The following is a 22,239-nucleotide window of genomic DNA, read 5'->3' on the forward strand; positions in this document are numbered from 1 at the left end:
TTCCTGTTGAGAATGGTCTGTCTGATCATGATGCACAGCTAGTTACAGTATATGATATAGCTCCATACAGTAAGGAAAAACAGTCCTCCAAAACAGTGCATCCCACTAACAATTAAACAATTCAAAATTTTAGGGAAAGCTTGCAACAGTTAGACTGGGATGAGGTGTACAGGGAACATGATGCTAATTTAAAATTTAACCTAATTCGTGATACCTTGATGAGTATATTTGAAAACAGTTTCCCTAAGAAAACAGTTAAATATAATTGTAAGAAAAAAATCTAAAAAGCCATGGCTTACTAAAGGGATAAAAACATCTTGTAAACAGAAAAGGGAAAAGTATCTTATAGCTAGGAGGAGTAATGATCCCGAAACAGTGAAACATTATAAAAACTACTGCACTGTATTAAGAAAAGTTATTAAAAAGACCAGAAGTATGTGCATTATGTCTGATATTAGCGCATCCAATAATGAAATTAAAACAATTTGGAATATTGTAAAAAGGAAAACAGGGCAACCGAGAGCACAGGAAAACTGTATATCTATCAAAGCTCACATGAAAAGTTTGTTAACAAGAAGTCAGATGTAGAAAACATTTTTAATAATCATTTTTAAATGTTTCAGAGAAAATAGAATATAGCTATTCACTAGAAACTGCAAGGCAGTTTATGGAAGAGGCAGTACCTATGCAATTTGATAAAATTGAAATTCAACCCAACTCTCCTACTGAAATTTGGAAAATAATAAATTCACTCAAAAGTAAAAGCTCACATGGAATTGATGGCATTTCCAACAGAGTACTAAAAGCTTGTTCCTAACAAATAAGTAGAATTCTCAGCCACATATGTAGTAGCTCACTGAAACAGGGCATTTTTCCAGATAGACTGAAATACACTATTGTTAAACCATTGCATTCTGACAGCTTTATCCAAAATTCTTGAAAATGTAATGTATTCAAGAGTAGCATCACATATTTCTAAAAATGAAGTACTAACAATATGTCAATTTGGTTTTCAGAAAGGCTTTTCAACAAAAAACGCTTTATATCCTTCCACTGATCACATATTAAACACATTGAATTACTGTACATCACCCATTGGAATATTTTGTGACCTGCCAAACCTTTTGATTGTGTGAATCATGAAATTCTTCTAGATAAGCTTAAGTGTTGTGGTATGAGTGGGACAGTGCACAAATGCTTTAATTCATATTTAACTGGAAGAATGCAGAAGTTTGAAATGATCAGTACCGATAATCTGCAAAAATCGGTAGAGTCTTCTAACTGGGGAGGTATCAAGAATGGTGTCACACAGGGTTCAGTCTTGGGTCCATTATTGTTCTTAATATATATTAATGACTTGCCACTCTATATTCATGAAGATTCAAAGCTAGCTCTTTTTGCTGATGATACAAGTATAGAAATCACACCCAAGAAGCAAGAATCAGCTGAGGAAATTGAAAAAAATGTCTTTCAGAAAATTATTCAGTGGTTCTCTGCAAATGGACTCTCACTAAGTTTTGTGAAAACACAGTATATACAATTCTGTACAGTAAATGGCATAACACCATTGATAAATATAGACTATGAACGGAAGTCTGTTGCTAAGGCAGAACACTTAAAATTTCTGGGTGGGTGCACTGATGAGAAATTGAATTGCAAGAAACACATCGATGATCTGCTGAAACGGTTAGGTTCAGCTACTTATGCTACTAGAGTTATTGCAAATTTTGGTGATAAAAATATCAGTAAATTAGCTTACTATGCCTATTTTCATTCACTGCTTTCATATGGCATCATATTTTGGGGCAATTCGTCATTAAGAGAGAAAGTATTCATTGTACAAAAGCATGTAATCAGAGTAACAGCTGGAGCCCACCCAAGATCACTTTGCAAACATTTATTTAAGGAACTTGGGACATTCACAGTACCTGCGCAGTACATATATTCACTTATGGAGTTTGTCATTAATAACCCATCCCAATTAAAAAATAACAGTGAAGTGCGGAGCTACAACACTAGAATAAAGGATGATATTCACTATTCTGGATTAAATATTACTTTGGCACAGAAAGGGGTGAATTATGATGCCACAAAAATCTTTGGTCATTTGGCATATAGTATTAAAAGTCTGACAGATAGACACCTAACATTTAAAAGCAAATTAAAAGAATTTCTGAATGACAACTCCTTCTACTCAATAGATGATATCTTAGATATGGAGTAGTAAAAATAATAATAATTTAATTAATTAATTTGTCTAAAGAAAACTTATGCTAAAGTGACATGTTGCACATCATTATGAAATGTCGTATTCATGATCTATAGAACAAGGATAAATGTATGTACCATCAAACGGGGTGATTTCAGACGGTTTTGTCATTACTTTGATTGTAACCTTTGTATATATTGTTAGATGCAATTGATTGTTATGGACGTAGTAGGGTATACGTGTAACGAATAAAATATCCCAGAACCAGAAAGTGTATGTGTAGGTATATTTATCTGAGGCAGTTAAATAAAGTGGCTGAAGTCACCCCATGGAATGATATAATGAATTATATGTTACAGATAAGTTTTTATTTTGCAAAAATGTAAATAAAAAATTTTTACAGTTCTTAACTGAAATATTAGAAACAGACAGAAACAAACAAAGTAATTTAACTAAAAGGTCAAAATAATTTTTCTCACTCATCATTCTAAATTAAGTTGCAAACACTTTAAATAAATGATTGTCTTCGAGTCTAAAGCACATCTTCTTGAAAAATGAACATTCCTCTCTTCTCAACTGGTGTGGGAAATATTCTCGAAATTTGAAATCCCTTTTGCATTGTGTCTTCATCGGGGACAGGGGAAGGAGAATGAATGAAATATTGTTCTGCTCACACTCTTCAATAACACGTAAAGGCATGTGACTGGATAAGTTGTCTCCAATCATGACTGTTGGCCCATTTTGCCTCTTCAAGTAGGGCAAAGCGATTGTAAGGAACCAGTCTTCAAATACTGGCAGATCAAACCATCCACTTTTGTTCCTATTGAAATGGGTTCCTTGTGGTCCACCTTCTTGCCACGTGTCCCACAAATGCTCTGATTTGTAAAGGACGTATGGAGGAAGCAGTTTACCATCAGCACTAGCTGCCATCTTTATTGAGACACTAGATTTTGATGAGTCCATCACTTTTTCAGCATGCTTACTCCTTCGTTTCGTAATTATCTGCTGCTTGCCTGGATCATCTGACATGTTGGTTTCCTCATAGTTGATCATGTTGCTAGGTGGGAGATTTTCCAGCTTTGCCTTGATATTGGAGAAAAACATCTTCACGGTCTCTTTGTTCACTTCTGCACAAGCTCGTTTAATATTTTCGCTTAAGCAAACGGAAAGATCTTCTGACTGTCGTTTGAAAAATACATGCACCCAGTCTTCTCCTGGCAAATTATTATGAAATTTCTTCTCTTTTCGGCCAGATTTATCAAGGTAGCCTTTTTTTGGATGAACTTCCTGCACTTTATTTTTTAGGGTTGATTTAGGTATACCATACAAATCACACTCTTTTCTGTATGATAATTTACCACTCTGAATATCATGAACAGCTTTATCTAAAGGTTCCGTGTCATAATTACACTGTACTGTAACACCTCTCCTGCTCTTATACATTCTTGGCATTGTCCGAAATCACCCCACACATTATACAGTTTTACAAAAACCATTGTTATTTTATAACCTTGCATGAGAAATTCGAAAACTTGTACAGAAATTGTCTCAATGTTGTTAGCTACTGAGCACGTCAACAATTATGGTTAGAGTATTTTCCCACTCGGTGCAACAATAGAAAGTTTCCACTTTACGATAATGCATGGATTTTTAACACTGAGACTGTTCATGAGTTATTCACGTATGGAAACAATTGACGTAAAATAAAATTTGTGGAAAGCGATAAATGCTATCTTGTGCTTAAAATAACTGGCGCAAGGACGTTAAAATAAGTAACTCTTTGTTTCTATGCAGTGGCAAAGAGCAAATAAGCAATACTGTCCGAATTTGCCCACAGTTATATCATGACTGTAAAATCATTTTCCGATCCCCTGTCTTCCTATTAACTGGTTTCATAATGAATACAGTTGTACAACTCATAGCATAAAAATTATTTGAGAGGAATTCTGATGTGTGATAAAATGTACTGGAAAGTTGCACAAACCATAATTACAATGTAAATGATATATCATTTGAATAAGAAATATAATAATTAAAATGCTACATATGTACAATTAACTTCATTTCATCACACATGGTGGTGGTACCCAAGAAGTATGATATATAAGTAATAGTTTCCTGAACTTTTCTAACATCACAATCACTCTCGTATGTTTAAACAGCAGAGTTATTATAATCTGAACAACAATTCTCATACTAACATCTACATATGTCAACAGTAAGTCTATCAGCATAACATTTCCTAATATACTACATAGTATAGACAAAGAATTAAAAAAAGCAAAGTGCAATATAAAAGATGAAAGCCTCAAATAATCGTTAGCAAAATCCTTAATTTTCTATGTTCTTAGTGCAGTATAAGTCTTAGTTTGAAACATATAACGCAAAATTCGAAGGTTTATTCAGTAGCTAAAGTAAAGGAAGAGTCTTTCAATTGTTGGTTTTCAAATCCAAGGAAACAGCATAATCGGTGATACCTCTTTTTACTCAACATAGCAAAAATTAGCCAATACATTTGGGTACTGTATAACCATTAAGGCACTATCACTAAGCAAAGCCACGGTTAAACATAAAATCATTAATATAAATGAGAAAAGTGTTGTACTGTTTGACTGACTAGATTATGCAGAATTGATACATGAGTAAGTGTTCATAGATTGTATAACAGATTGATTCTATTCAATAATTTAGTGGTGTGTGGCATATCTTTTATATATATAGACACACACAGAGCAGAATGCATGTGTGTATATTGGGGATCTCCCGAACCCCCAGATCAATTGTAACCAAATTTGGCACAGAAACAGCAGACCTTGCGAGACCATGACATACAGGTTGTGCTGCACAACAGGCATGTTGCATGGGAACAGTTTCAGTCTGTCAAATCAATGTGCTCTTCAGGGCAGCCTACATGTCAGGTGCAAGAAACAGTTTTCCATGCCCTGACATATAGACTGTCCTGCATGAACAGTTATGTCATATTGGAGTCAAATCAGCCTGCTTTATCAACCCACATCGCATGGTAGCCTGTAGGTCAGGGGTAAACAAATGGGTTTCAAGTCCCTGATGTGTAGCCTACCCTGCATGACAGACATCTTGCAGGAGTGTATTGTAAGGGTACAGGTGCCAATGAGCATGGCTGGGGACAGGTTGGATGTCTAGAGGAGGGGATGGAGAGAGCGAGAGAAGATGGAAATGGACAGAGAGAGGATATGAGGGACAGATGCATGAGCCAGGTGGAAAGTGTAGAGGGGTAGTTGGAATGTGGCAAAGGAAGAAGAGAGACAGAGATGGGACAGGAGAGGGGGAGGAGGATATGGTCAGAGGGAGGTGGGAGAAAGATAGGTCAGAAAGAGGGGATTGATAAATGGACAAAGAGAGGGGGAGGAGGAGATGAAGAGACAGAGAGAGGAGGGTGGAGCAGATAGACAGATGAAGGTGGGAGGATGATATGGACAGACAGAGGGAGGACAAGTTGGACACAGAGATGAGAAGGGGGAGGTGCATTCAGTATATGTGTTGAACTCATATGCAGGTGAAGCAGCAAGAAAAATGCTAGTACTGCTATAAGACATAATTATACGGTGTGTTGTAACAGGCAGAAGGAAATACAAGAGCATTCCTAATGTGCAGAGAAAGAATATACACAAACATAAAGAAACACTCTTTAATTATTTTTCAGTTGAGAATAACCCTCAGTTTGTCAGAAGTAATAATGGTAATAAAAATGAGGCTAGTGCATAAATGAAAGTTTATCAATAATCCAAGGGCATATATCCCATCTGACAAGTAATTGTCTGTCGAATCTGGGGTAATGATGCACTATATTTAGGGATAATTTTAATATACCATTCTGCAAAGAACTGTGTGGTGTGGCAAGTGAATACTCAATAATGTCAGTGGCGGTTCATCCAAAATTTTTCCAATGTGTTACAATGTGGTGGCCTACAGCCTATTGACTTACAAGGGTAGTATTGTAACTAAACTGAATATTTTAATTTCATATGTATAAATTGAACTGTTTAAATGTATTTAAATTTTATAATTAATCATTTAACATTGTGAGGAATTAAAGAAAATAAAAAAAAAAAAATGTTATGGTAGCAGTGGGAATCAAACCCAAGCCAACAAATTGCCAGTCAACACTCTTTACCATTGGCCTCCCATGCCAATACCTGAACTGCTGCTCAAAATCCCTCATACTCTATGTGTAAACCTTTAGAGAGAGTTTTGTTTTTTCCACTTAGGCAAAATATTCTAGGAACTTGAAAGGGGAGTCCACCTGCTTCTGCTCACAGAGTTTGAGCCAAATCATTGAGCCTAATCGCACATGCTCCTGTTGTTAGACTTACATTTGGAGGAGATCTACATAACCCTTTAAATCACACTTTCTCCATCAAAGATATACTGAGAAAGAGCTTCTTTAGCAGTCCGTCTACAGAAAACACTTTTGTTCTAAATTTCCTTGTATACTTGTTTTTTTTACCACAATGAATAGCCTTTCAATTTACAAGGATATTAAGCATAACTAAACTAAATATATTAATTTTAAGTACATAAATTGAACTGTTTAAAAATATATGATTTTATAATTAATCATTGAATGCTTCAAGGAATAAAATAAAATAAAATTTAAAAAAAGAAAATTATGTTAGCAATGGGAATTAAACCCAAGCCAGAGAATTGTCAGTTAGCATGCATGACCACTTGGCTACTCCTCAAGAATCTCTCACACATTATGCTTGCATAATATGCCATGTGCACTTTCAAAGAAAATAACTGACCTCATGCTGCAAACAATGTAGCACTTATAGTGGCACACTGTGGATGATGCTTGACTGCAGTTTTGAGGGTTGTCTTGTTGAAAGAGTGTCTTTAGGAAGTGTCTGAACTGAAGGAGAGTGAGAACCACTTCATCCCTCCTTTGAGACTAGGAAGTGTGTCATGGTCAGACTGTTGGCTTGATTTACTGCTGCTTGTCATTTGTCACTTCCTGCAATCTTCTCCCCCCCTTGTTACCAATGACACTACAGCCTGTGGGCGGGAGATGTTAGATAAATCATAATGTTTTAGTAACACACTTCCTTCACTGCTCTCTCAACTGCCTCATTTTCCTCTATTGTAACATGTCCAAATATTTACCTTTTTAGGAGGACAGTGATCTCCGCCATTGAGCCAACTTATCTGCTGGATACACAGCACTATGTGAGACTAAACAGACAAAATACTCCCACCTACCTTGAAATGTCATTTGCTCCATTGTCTTCTTGGTTACCTACAGTTCTGCACAGTACTCTGAAAAGTAGCATGATAGGCAGGTTTTAAGGATACAATGAGGGAAAATAATACAATTCTTGATACAACCCCTTGCTTAGCCCATCAGTATAAATTGATGCATGTTTGCAGTACTCAGGTAAAATGCTGTTAAAAGCTTTTTTTTTTTTTTAAAAAAAAAAAAAAGAGCAGTTCAAGTTTTTTCTGGACCTGACAACCATCCACAAATGATATATGTTGCATCTCAGTTTAAGAACAGGAATGTCTGTTACACCACACTCCTCTTGTTATTCCTTTGCTCAGGCAGAAAATTGCTTAGTTGTTTGGAGTTGTTAAACATCCACTGTGTGGAGTGTTCAGGTCCAGTACCAAAAATGGAACATTTGGGCATTTATCTCACTTTGCATGCCACAGTGTGAGGAGAACTTTTGGATGACATGACATGGCTCACCAGCCTCTGAACAACTACATACTGAGACTGGTTTGGTACGACCCTGTGGACCATCCCACTCCACATGTTGGCCAATGTCTTTAAGTAGAAAGGGCTTGCTGATCTGTACACTATGCGGCCATAGCCTAGTAATGTGTGAACAATGGTTTTCTGAAATGTGAGCCATCTACAAAAAAGTTCTTTCCATTAACACACAAAGATTTGTAGTACCATCATATAGGGACACTTTAGATAAAGGGCATGTGAGAGCCGAGATGTGATCCAAGAATTATTTTAAGGAATTTTTTTTCCAGTGGTGTAGAGTAGCCTATTCTTGCTGTTAAGTGTTCACTTTTCTGGAAGAATACAAAATGTGTGTGGTACTCTTATAACAAACATACACAACCTATGAACTGCTCCAGTATAAGGGCCAAAATCTGCCTGATAACAAATTCCAAAGTCATATAATTAATTGCTTCTTTGTGTGATTTTTATGCTTTTTGTAAAAGTGTATTAATTTAGCAGAAAAAGTATAGAGTGAACAGCTCACAATTAAAACAACTGTAGTTTCTTAGATTGTCCTGTCACAGTTTAACAACAGTGCTCCTCAGAATACATGCACACAGAGAGAGCAAGAGAGAGAGCAAGAGAGAGAGAGAGAGAGAGAGAGAGAGAGAGAGAGAGAGAGAGATAAACAATGTAATAACTACATATCTGGAAATATCATTTCTGCCATATATGCAGGGAAACTGAAAAAGTTTCTTGAGGGTTATTGCTTCTGCAAGTGAATATCCAAAGATCAACAATGTATTAAACTTTTCTCAATTTTATTTCAAATAGATTTACATATTATGTTTTCAAAATAATCCTTTTCACATGAATGAGTTCTGTGGAATGTACACATATAAGCACACACCAATAAAATTGTTATTCCAATGTAGAATCATTTCCTACGCAGTCCTGTGCTACATGGAGATCTTGTGCATACATTTTTTGGACACATATGCTGTTATTTTTTAGTAAAAGTTTGTTGTGAGGGACCAGCTGAAATAAAAAGGTCATCTAAGCAACTGAAATCTTATACTTTGCAAATATGTAACAAATGTAATGTACGTGACATATGTCGATCTTAAACATCCTTCAAGTTTGCAATGTGGCTGCTTGAGACTACAGTGAACTGTCCTGAATACTACAGAATTACATAAATAATGATGACATGTCTACATTTTAGCACACACTTCCCTTTTTGAGTTCCAGAAAGAACTAAATCAGTATATTCAAATATGCCGATGCTTTCAATAAACTTAAATGTGAAAACAATTGTATCACTTTTTATGAATATATGGCCAGTATTACTGCAGTAGGTACATGTGACTGTACCAGCACAAACAGAGTGGATATCTGGTAAAATACCATGTGGTGAACCAAGTGCTGGATTTGTCTCCAAACCTCACTAAACTGAATCCTTTAGAAAGAGTAGAATGGGAGAATACTAAAACTTTAAGTAGAGTGGTGTATATTCTATGTGACAGATTTCAGAAACTGTCAAAGTTACAGAAATAAAACTGATAGTTAAGCTTGCTGCAAATGATTTATCCTTTGCAATGGGAAGCTCAAGGTGATTTCAGTGGACTTGTTTTAGAAATCAACAAAATAAATTTTGAACTAAAATATGATCAAACCACCACACAGTTTCTGAGATGTTTTTCTAATAAATACTTAGTGATACTTTGGAGATAATATTATCCTGAAGAGTTTTGGCATAGTTGAAGTAATCATTGCAATATCGTACAAATTCATCAAAAAATCTAAACTACATAAATTAATCAGTTTTTCATGTATGCTTTGCAATGACTTAATCCAAGAATTCTTTTTGAGAAAAGAAGTTTTACTGAACTTTTACATTATGAAAGGCTTCAAGAGATTCATTCACACACAAAATGAGTGAGTTCGAAATCAGTTTTCAGCACCTTTGAGATCCATTTGGGCAAATATAAAATACCTAAATTGTTCAGATTTTCTTGGTTGAAGTAAAGTGTGCTGATTTCATGTGCTAAGAATTATCAGTATATATTGCCTGTTGAAAACAACTTTCTGAGTAAAGGTATTAAAACAGGTACTTTTATTTTCACATCCGCAAACTTTTTAAACACAGCATGAATGTATTAACATCCACTTCCTCTTTAAGTATAAATTAAATGCCTTTTTCCTTTATCTACATTAATGTATTTTGTATATTTTACCAATCTTTTTTGTTGACTACAAAACTTTGTATACACTGAAAATATCTGGTTGAGCTTCATGCATGAACTCCCATCTGTTAGTAAATTTACCAAATTTGTTTAGTAGTTAAGCGAAACATAATTTTATGTCAACATGGTCTTAGATACATGACCCCACTTACTGTTCATCGCTATGTCACAAAATTCATTAATATATTTAACTTGAACTCCATCATATTTTGTACCAGCAATTATCTAAATAAAATATTTTGATAAAATTTAAGTTACAAAAATTATATGCTCTTTACATTAATGATACACTGAAAAATGTAATTTAACAATATAATTTTACTTCTGAGATTACATTTTTCTGGAGGAATATATAAAAGACGGTTACACTGTAACAATAACAAAATAAATACCTTATAAATTGTCATGGAATAATATTACATACCATTTCCATTTGCTGGAGTGAAGTACTTAATGTTTACAATACAGTGAAATCTCATAAAGCTATCACATTCAGGGACTGGCTTAAAATATTGTCATATAAAATATTTAAAAATTTGTAGTCTAGATGGAATAATTACAGTATTGTAACTTTCCTAGAATACCAATAGTGTTATAAAATGCACCAATTACAGCAGTTACAGCTATGTTACATAAATATGCCCTAAATAACAACAGCAAATATACAGCAGCACATTTTGAATGCACTTAAAAATATAGTAACATAAATTTGGTATTCTATTACATAGAATAGTGATGCAAAAATGTAGCTTTTTTAAACAAAAATCTGGATTACTAAACTGCATTGGTGTTCTTATGACAGTACTGGACTGGGTGCTATTTTATGCAGATTAGAAAAAAACACACAAACATGTGCAAAATGAATAGTTTACTTAATTATTTTGTCAGTCCCTTAGTTTCTGCAGTAAAGTTGCATTTATACAGTGTGTGCTGATTATGAGAATTATTTTGGCCCTGCGATGTTTCATTCAGTATGACCAAAACTGAGGTACAGCAAACATTTTTGTCAGAGAGAAAATAAAATACTTCAAAATATACAGTCCAAACTTTTTTTTTTACATAAGAAGATGGAAAATAAGCAGATAAGCACTGTAACATATCTGCATTAAAAAAAAAAACACCCACACATTTCTTCTATCTGAAAATGTTCACAAGTCTCTAAATGCAAATAAAATGGATATGGTTTATTTTTGTAATCAATTTTCTGAATTCCACATTCCAATGTAGTGAAAGAAATTACAGATAAATCAACCAATCACTGAGATTTCACTGCAGTAAAATCCTTTCAGGATACACCGCAGATTTCATCTGGAATACAATACACGGTATTTTTGAAACATACATTAAACAATCGGCAGTGTCAAACTCATTGCCCCTGGTACCAACAAAAGTCTGTAAACAACAACTAAACTTGTTCTAGCTTACATTACAAAAATTACACACATAAAAATAAAACTGGAAAATAACCTACATATAAATGCACAAATTCACCTTGTGCTGACACTCAGTCATGTAATGATCTTACACTACTCCTCGGAATATATTTTCACAAATGTATGACTCGTGAGCACACATCAAACTGCAATGGATGACTTAATTTTGTAGTCGCCAAATGAATGTCAGAGAGACATTGTCAGAAGCTGAACTAATACAAACATCAAAATAGCTGTTTATTATCTGAGCTTCTGATAGTGAAAATCACCTTCTGAATAAATAAAATTAAAAAAGGATAAAGTTTGTTTTAATACCTTTATATGAGAAAGAATAATGTTTGGAATATTAAAATACGGGGATGGGGGGAAGAGGAATATTCAGCAGTGCATGCACACCATCATATACTTATTTCTGTTATGCAGCCAGTGGATTCAAATTTCTGAACTACATGCAGCTGTTAACTCAACTGCAATATAGTGAGAGAAAAACTTCTCTCTCTAATTTGCTCTAATATTTTTCTACAAAGATGCAATGAAAGTACCTACAACAAATATGTCATGTGCTGTCTCTCATATCAGTTTGTCAGTAATACTCTCAACACTTCATTGTATAACAGTACTGGATATTTTTATTTCTTTGTTCCACAAAAAGTAAATATACTTTCTCAGTTAGCAAACATCTCCAAGTTAAGACTCTTTAATTTCCGTAATCAGTAAACAGTTTCATGAACTCCACTAACAGTAAAATTTACATGAATTTAAAGTTATTTTCAAACACATGAAAATTATTTCAGTCTCACAATGTTTTAAGAAAAAGTCTGCACAAGTTATAATTGACTTGGTAGATTATATTTATTAATTTACAACAGAATTAAAATAGCAGAAGAAGAATGAAAATTAAAAATTCAAACAGGAAATGGCCGGGCACTAACCAGATTCTTCAATATTGTATCAAATTACTGGATGAAATGATCAAACTTCTTTGATGACAGGCTACCTTTCCCAGTATTGGCAAATAATCATGCAGCATTAAGCAATGTCATAATTTTCTGAAACAGCAGTCTTTCTACATCAATTACTTTTTATTTGCACAGCAATCGGCATGGCATGTTTTGGCAGCAGAGTACCCTCTTCTTCTGTTCAAATAATTTGTTGTGGCATAGATTTTTCTGAAATATTAAGTTTTTGGTGTTTGACATTTATGTAATAATTGCAGCTGGAACATGCTTCTTAAACTAAAAATGTACAAGGAACTAAGTCCATGTAGACAATCAGGGATAGAAGTATGCTACCAAAATATGTTGTGCCAATTTATTTGATGATTGAAAAGTGAGTTCAGCATAATTTGCATAGTATATTAAAGAGGTTTTTAAGTCACATGTGGGCTTCTGTACACACTACTCGACAGAGAGAGAAAAAGAAGTAGTTATATTTACAAGAGAATGTGGGTTTAATTCTTTCTCAAGCACAGAAACCTTTTTTTTTTTTTCAGATAATTTCAGGCTGTTGTATGAAAAGATTCTATATGTTCCAGAAATGTGAATACTGTGAATACTTTCATTTGCTTTCAAAACATTGAAAATTTTCATCATAACGGCTTTCTTAAAACTTCAGGGAGCTCCAAGTAATATTCAACAATCTTAACAGATTAGTAAAATGAAGAATTGGCATCAAAAATATCAAAAAATTAAATATTTATTTTCTGCTTTATTCATTTTTCTTTATGCGGTAATCAAGGTTAAGGACTGGGCAGAACAACCTCTCAAAAACATTTACAAAAATTATAATTTTGTTGTAACTTTACAAGATTTTAGAATGTTTGTATGTTATCATATGGAATATGAAGAGGTTTATCTGGTTTTAGAAAGTAATGCACTAAAATAAACAACAGATCTATTTTTTTCTAACTGTGCTGTACAGTATTCCTTTCATGGGCTGTGCATGGAGGAATGTTTTTATTGAATTATGCTGTATGATTATTTGCAGCAGTAAATACTGACATATCTTGCTAATTTAATGATAGTATCTGATCACACTTCACATGTACAATTGTACCATTACAAAATTGCTAACTATTCAACAACAGTGCATCCAATTGTGAAACTGGAGCTCCCCCTACCTTTCATTTCAAACTTTTTGTGCTGGATTCTTCCACGTTTTTCTATAAAACTGAAGATAATATGAATTAATACTTGAACACTTTCTGCTCATACATATAATTATGGAGATCTGTCATAGCCTCTCTAAAAGGTACATTGAACAACCCTGTAATGTACCAGTGTGTATTCTGGAATGCTATAATGATGTGGAATGGATAATTTAGAGCATATATAAGCACCACTGAGGAACAGAAAAACAAATAACCAGCCATGCCAAACTGTCTAAGGCAACACCATACAAACAAAGAGCATCTCTTGTGATGAATTGTGTAGTCAGACATCACTGACAAGAAACTACAAATAAAATATGCTAGTATCTTGCACAAATTGAACGTCCATCAATTCTGTGAAAGTTGCAAAGTATTGCTCAAAATATGTGTTAACATGCTACACAAGCCATGCAGCCCATGTCATTTTTCTGTTGAAATAATACTCTTATCAGAGGTATTTTCATACGGGTTCTCTTGTTAATTGGTGTATGAAATTTTGACAACACAAACATTGCATCTGCCAGGAGCTAAAAATGGTCACAGGCTTCCAAGTTTCATGTCACAAACTGAGATGCACATTGGGGTTTGAAAGAAATTTAATTTATAAAAACATGTTTTAAGAAATATTTACTTCATTCTTACAAATCTGTATTCAGAACAATCATAAGGTTAAGTAATGGTATTTCATGTTATCTCGAAAGTAACAATTTATCATATTTTGAAGTGTATCTTTTGTGTAATGGGTCTGAAATCCAGAAAAGCAAAAAATATGCACAGCTATCCTTATAGGAAGATATATCTAAATTCTGATGGTGATAATAACACTGTCAGAACTGTCATTAAGATATTTTCAAATAGCAATCCATTTACTGCACAATTACAAACAATAAATATTGCAGTAGAGCTTTCACAATTTTTGTTTTAAATGAGGAAAAACACATAAACAATATATTTTACTCCCATGTGTTGATGCTATATTTCATGCTTTACTCTCAAAGACATATGTAATGTCACTGCATGAATATTACAGCAAGCAACACACTTTACAATAAATTACTACTAGCTTGCTGTCAAATCAAGTAAACCACTTTATGTCAGAAATGTACAAATTTCTGATTTGCTGTCACTGCTTCCCTTTAAAGTACCAGTCACAACCTGAACAGAAAATATAAAATTACATTTAAAAAAGTTAAATGCCTACTCAAATAAAGAAAAATTACTCACCGGGAAATCTAAAAATGGCACAAGAGCCAGTAAATAAGTAACAGGCCTTGAAAGATATCCATACAGGAAATTGGAGAACTGTTTACAATGCCAATGTTCCCCCAAACAAGAAAGGGAGAAAGTACAACTTACGTAAGTGTTGAAGCTCCTGGATTAACAAGCCTCATCTTAGTAGAAACGTTATATATAGAACCAGTAATCTCAATTCCAAAACTAATAGGTATTACACTTCAATGATTGTTAATCAATCTGATTATCCCCACAGTCCTTGCTTTGTTTACAACTAACACATTGAAATCACACTAAGATAAATTTCGATTTTTTTCCATTGACCAACCTCTTCATTTAAATCATACTCTACATCATAAAACACAAAGGATTTTCGAACCCCTAACATGTATGTACATTAATCACTTTCTTATTGGTAATGAATGGTATAAAGACAGTGAGAGGTTTAAATTTCAGGTAAGTACATTTCCCATGTGTCATTGTAAAATTGGAGTACAACTCAAAAACTATACAATCATTTACAAAACTTTCAATTAAAGATTTGTGACAAAATTATTCCAAGTGCTAAGCAACAATGTATCTGGTAGATTACAATACAACCAGCCTTCTGTGATGCAGTAGTGACATGGTGTATCTTCCATATGAATACATTTAAGGAAAGTAGAGTACATGACCATCGAGTTTGAGCTACAAATTGCTAAATGCAACAACTAAAAGTCTTCCTCATTTTCTGTTCATCCTCACTTTTATTTCTGTAATTCAGCAATCATCTGTTCCCATGAGTCAAGCACTGGCTTAAGTATTGTGCCACAGGCGCCACTTAAATGACCTATGTCCTAATGGATCTGGATGGCCACTTCCTTTCTCCACCCATGATAATGAAGCAGAGCTTTGCAAGTTTTACACAAACCCTGAAATGTCGTAGTAAACTAAATTACAATAATTACACAATTATACACAGGATTGCATGTCCTCAAGAGGTCATGCGCATGCCCACCTGCCAAACACACACACACACACACACACACACACACACACACACACAGAGAGAGAGAGAGAGAGAGAGAGAGAGAGAGAGACTCTTGAGCTGATAACTGTAATGAGGAAAAGGATATTGAAACTCTTGGATGGAATTACGAATTTAGGAAAATAAACAAATGTATCTGCAGAAATGGTGCATGAGTGCAGATTCAGTTGTGATGAGAAACCTGAAGGAGAAGAATGACAGGAATCAGTTAAAGAAAATGATACTGTAACATGAGAAACAATTCCTCTCATTTAGGCTGAGTGGAAAGAGACATTTCAGAGACCTTCCTGTTGAAGTTTGCTACAGATGTCAGTGTTTCCATGGTGTTAGCTATTGAAAGAGTAAACAAAATATCACTGACATACTGCACGTTTTGCTTCTAATTTCAACTGTTGCCAGTGAGTTACGGAAGAGAGATTCTACGATAAACAAATAATAAAGAGCCATAATCACCCAATATGAAGCTAATTATAGAGGGAACAATTAAATACAAAAATAAAAAATTAAAAAACTTGCAAAACATGTTAAGAACATGTTGGAGATCTGATTTCATACCAATCTGCAGGTTTCCAAAACCAAATTACATATCAGACTGATTATGTAGAATAAAAAACACAAGGGTCCCATCCCAATATGCAACTCAGTTATTTCAGTTACAACAGAAAAATAGTCTTCACAGAACTTCTACTTACTAATGCCGGTATCTACTTTATCAAATCTTGAGCTTTGGAAAATGAAACTTCTTTACTTTTGAGGTACACAGATGAAATAATGAAGATGTAGAAGTAAGATTGTGACAAAGGCATGAATAAGTTAACACAAAATGTACAGGTAAGAACAAGTCAAATTTCAACAACAACAATGAGGACCTTCTTGCTATCACCTGCATTCTTTCTGGTCTTCCTAGGGTTACTATATGACCCTTGTACCTCACCCTTGAGCGGATGAATCTTCTGTATACTGTAGTCAATGTCTCAAACTTACTTCCTTTTCCTGTGGAAGAGGATTTGCTTCCCAAAGCTCAAGGTTCAGATTCCTTTCTGAGCAGATCTGTTGCTGAGCAGATCTGTAGCCTCTATTATCATATTCATTTTTAAGGAGTGTGGCTTTTTAATATTCAGTTCCTATTTTTTGTATTATATATGAACTTTTTAAGCATTCTGTGGCATATGATATTCCTCCAGCATACACTGTATTCCATCTACTCCCAATGGCTTTGATAGTAAATGTCCAACTTTACAATTTTCTCTTTATACATTGTTGCCTAATTAACCTAAAAAGATAAGAAAAATATATCATAATAATTTTCTATCATTGTGCAGATTTTACTTGACATGCAGAGACAACACATAACACATTCTGAATGAAAGGGTCATGATTTTAGGAACAATAATCGGAAGTCTTATCCAGCATCCAGCCTTTGTCACCACTTATGTTGGACTAGCATGTATATCATCCACAATCCAACTTAGTTTTCATTCAGACTGTCCCTGGCACTGGACATATGGCACATACTTCCTGGCTCTTTTCTACTCTCTACTACAACATTTATTTACTTAATTTAGCCACTACTATAGGAGGGACATGGTCAGCATATCCACAGCCCACATTACAGAAGAATGTACTTCAGTTGCCACGTTCCTTTGGCTCCAGACATTGCTTGTGAGGATCTGTTTCAGTTTTATAACATTGGTACAGACTTTGAAGTCTCTGTCCCTGCTGTGCTCTGCCATAAATAGCAACTAATGAACTTCTCCACTGCAAATATGGCCACTGCTCAAACATTCAGCAAACAGGTCGCACTGCTGTAAAATTCATTCATCTAATCACAAGTACTACAGTTTAAAATCATTAAAAAATTAGACGAGTGAAAAAATTTATACAGCAGTCCTGATACACAAAAAAAAGAAAGAAAGAAAGAAAGAATAGACAAACAGGAAGAAAAAGAAGTAATCATCATCACTGCTTTAAAACTCTTAGTTCATAAAAAATATGAGTATTAAATGACTTACATAATTAAAAAAATGGTGGATATTAAGTCTCCCAAGTCCATAAAAGAAATTGCATATCATCATAAAACGAGCATATCCTGTACAGAAGTTATACATAAAAATACTTTCAATGTAACTCCACAGGAAGTTTTCCACAGTATGGCACTAGTGATGAGGACTGGCTGTTTCTGTTCACAACTCTGATGAGTAATCTCTGTATTACTACTTCTCCTATACATGCTGACATTACCAAAATTCTGCACTACCCACAAAAGTGTACAAATTCCACATCTTTTAAGAACAAAATTTTAAAAGAAAATACTGTCACCGAGAAGTAGACATTTGTTGCATTATGTATTTTGTAGCAACACACTCTGGTGAACTTCCGATTCATATAAAGAAAGGTTGACACTTCTGCTATGATAACAGTGATGATACAATAATAATAATAATAATAATAATAATAGTAATAGTAATATAATAATAATAATAATAATACTATTTAGCAAAAGTAATGCACAATATTTAACTTAGTCAAAAAGAATAAAACTATTTAATTCATAAATATCACTACTTCAGTGTATTTTATATGTAACAAAATTTTAGCACACACATGTTCACGCTCTGCTCTATGTCTACAACTGTATATTTACCGATAAGGCAAAGCTGTCTACATCTGTCTGGGCCCTATGTTGCACTGTGAATGTTCATCATACTGAACAAGTACTAGCATATCAGCAATTATTCATGTAATGGAAAAAATAAAAAAAAATATATAGGCAAACAAATCTCATGTGTTTGGTCATAATTACTGGTACATAACAAATGTTACATGCCTGATGGAAAATGTTCTGGTCTTGCTACGACTTGCTTACTGGCCTTAATATAACTGCTTTCACTCGGGGTACCTACATCCACAAAAGGATGTTTGGCTGTATGCTTTACATACACATACAAACATAGAGATGCATGTCATCCATCACTTTTCTTAAAAAATAAAGCATGCAAAGCACTGCTCTGCAACTGCAGGTTACTGCTCATAGTGTCTTAAGTCTTCAAAAGTCTTCTCTTTTCTTTAATTAGGACCATCACAAAGTCTTTTAAAAACTACTACTCTTTTTCAGGTTCAATAAACGATTTTAGCTGTCTTCCAACCAATGATATGGAGGTTAATACAGTATATTTCTGTGATAGTTGCGCACATATTACTTCACATTTATTAAACTAAACATGAAGCTTTTTCAGTTTGCACACGTAATTCACAAAGACTGAGCACCATCTCACTCTGACAGCTTCAGAAAAAATTCACATATCATAACTTGTGAAAGAGATGTGCTTCAACCAAAATCATAGTGCAAACCCTTCAGCATCCACCTCTGCTACTGCGGCTGGGTTGGGTTGTGTGGTAGAGGTGGGCCCTGAAATAATATGTATAACTGTTAGTATCATAATTATTCACACACACACACACACAAAATATATATTAGGAACGTCTTTACAGCTGATAACTTATGGAAGTGGAAATTCCATGATGTGTTTAATGAACAGAAGATTATAATACTGGAAAAGCAGCATAATGCAGATAGTGCAATGAGCACTACATTATGTCACAAAGAGCTGATGACAGAGCAAGGGAGAAGAATAGAAAAAGACAAGTGGAATGCTGCCTAAAAGAGAAAAATAAACGTGAAATGATTTTTTTAAAAATTGTTTCTCTATGACCACAAGAATAGAGTAGCATTAAGTGGGAGAAAGGGTGAATGGAATGTGGAAAGGGGCAACCAGTAATACATGTGACTGTGTTGTCATTCAAGACTCTGTTAGTAGTATCATGGATGAGTTGTAGAGCTGCCTACAGCACTAGTATTTCCACAGATGAAAGGCTAGAGACACTATATCTTCATGTGTAACTTATTAAGTGTACTGCATAAGTTCTCAAAACTGGTAAGGTGAACAGAAAATGAACATGCTGAGTAAGACTCAGGGTGATGTCAGGTGGGGGAAGAAAGACAATCATTATTCTAACCACGTAATCTACATAGGATTTCAACTGTTCCTATATCTCTGTCTGGCACTGCTAACAGAATATGAGAAAAATAATATGACCAGTTCTGTTAAACTGTTTTAAGTTTTCAGTCAAGAAAAGACTTAAATACTTAAAAACACGGGTCTGTACTTACAGGCATAGTAGGGAATGACGTCTGCGTTAAATGGGGTCCGGGATGACCCAAATGGTGACTCGACAGCTTGGGCCCATCCTCAGCCTTTTCTTCTTCTCTTCTTTTCAGACATGCAGCCTTGGGATTCAGATTTCGTTCTGTACAAAATTAAATGCTATAAGTGCTAAATCTCATTTTCTGGAGCATATTCACTTATTAATGGTAAAGCCAAACAAACATTACCACTGTTACCAGGAAAATGGCTACTGCTTTACACTATTTAAAATTAATTAAATGACAACTGTTAGTAAAACATAACAAAATTGTTGCACAGGGAAGGCCAGGATAAAAATGAAACTCTTAATAATATTTTAATTTACTCTGCCTTAGCAAACAATAAAGTCAACTCTTCACAGTTTAATTTCATTGGACACTAGCCAGTCATCCACACATTCCGATAAAACAGGTGATTTCTCCTAATACAGAGACTCCAACTTTGGCTTTTACCCTGATATTCTCCATTAACAGAAGAAAGAGCATCTAGAAATAAGCACCTTGCTTTTGCAGTCTGTCAGTCATTAAAACTGACTTCATTTTGATTTCATGGACCCCAGTAAAAAGGATAACACTAAAGACCGATGCATACAGATTAGAATACAGCTAATAACTCTTCCTGGTACACTATACGTTTATGAGAAGCTGATTTAAACCTTCATAACAACTGAAATCCATACATTGGTCAGCAGCTGCAGTCAGATCTCTCTCTATATTTCATAGACAGTGCTGTACCAACTGACATTTCACTGTTTAACCCTTTTACTGCCAAATACAATCTGATCGTGATCCAGATTTTCGGCAAAAAATGCCAGTAACGATCTGATCGTGATGCCCTTCTCATTCATTTTTTCCGCACTTGAAGGCAAAGCTGTTAGTATTTCCTAGCCAAGACGCAGAAGGAAGGTCGAAAGCACAGCATATCGATCTTTTCGATTGTCAGTGCGATATTTCGAGTAAAATAAACTTCTCTGGTGTTGTTTATTTACTGAGTATTTCGCGGCAGCACGGCGTCTTCAAGTAAGAAGTTGTAGTTCGATACGAGTGATTTAGGCAATAATATGATAAGTAGTGAAAGTGAAGATGAATTTGCAGGATTTGCAGAAAGTGAATCGGATTGTGAGAGGTCCGGTGGAGAAGATGACTCAACGTTTTCTTCTTAAAGTGACGATTGTGCGTCAGCAACAGTCCATCTTTAAAAATATCATTAATACCCTCCATAAAGTATTATGCACCTAAGATACTGGGCTCACACTACCTGCCATGCAGCATCAACATTATGTACAATTTTCACAAAGCAGGATGCAAACAAAAAGGTAAAATTAAAATGATAACTTCTCACCCATTTTTTCATTTAAATACATGAAGAATTTAGTTTGTTTCTGGCAGACAACACTGCACCTGCTGTTACGAACTTGCAGAAATGAGTTGCTGGACAGTGTTACTGGAATGCAGAACTAACTGCTTGAAAAGTTCATGTAATTATTGCAAAATTGAGGTATGAGCTTGTCAGAAACAAAAACATGCCAACCTGTGTGGACTCAGCAGTAACCATTACCAGTTTAAAATCACCATCCAGTATTTGTAACTCTACATATTGTGTACATCTACATCTATACTTTTCAAGCTACTGTGAAGGCAAGTTGACAGATAACATAAACAATCCACAGAAAGTGTGAAAAGTAAGTTAAGGTAGGTAATTAGGAGGATGACTATTGGAAGCAATAAAGGATAGATCAGGTAAAAGAAAATCTGCATAAAGTCTGGCACAAAGTTGCTGCAGTTGAATTTATTTGTGAAAATGAATATATTTTGTTGCATACTAAGAGTAATACTGAAAGTTAAAACTGTTTAAAATCTGTAAAGGATATGTGTGACAATGGTGAAACAGTAGACTCAGCTCACTAAGCATAGTGAGACTGTAGAAAGTAAACTGCATAAGCATCATAACAGATTGTGTAACATAGAAAACAACATCGGAATTGGCACTAACAGTGTGGAATGTAATTTGGTGACTAAATCATCTGA

At 34.5% G+C, this 22,239-nt stretch overlaps 1 protein-coding gene across 5 annotated transcripts in view; it reads right to left on the reverse strand.

The window, feature by feature from the left end:
* Window positions 1-8,723: 8,723 nt before the first annotated feature.
* The window catches only part of LOC126248238 (transcription factor 12), a 762,281-nt gene continuing 748,765 nt past the window's right edge, over window positions 8,724-22,239 (reverse strand). For all 5 annotated transcript variants that reach the window (XM_049949075.1, XM_049949076.1, XM_049949077.1 and 2 more), the window contains 2 exons: window positions 20,179-20,315; window positions 8,724-19,416 (listed from right to left, as the gene is read on the reverse strand). In XM_049949075.1, coding sequence (XP_049805032.1) covers window positions 19,378-19,416; window positions 20,179-20,315 — 176 coding nt within the window. In that variant the 3' untranslated portion in view covers window positions 8,724-19,377. The remainder of the gene's footprint in view (window positions 19,417-20,178; window positions 20,316-22,239) is intronic.

This window comes from Schistocerca nitens, chromosome 3, assembly GCF_023898315.1.
Source record: "Schistocerca nitens isolate TAMUIC-IGC-003100 chromosome 3, iqSchNite1.1, whole genome shotgun sequence".
Taxonomy (NCBI): Eukaryota; Metazoa; Arthropoda; class Insecta; order Orthoptera; family Acrididae; genus Schistocerca; species Schistocerca nitens.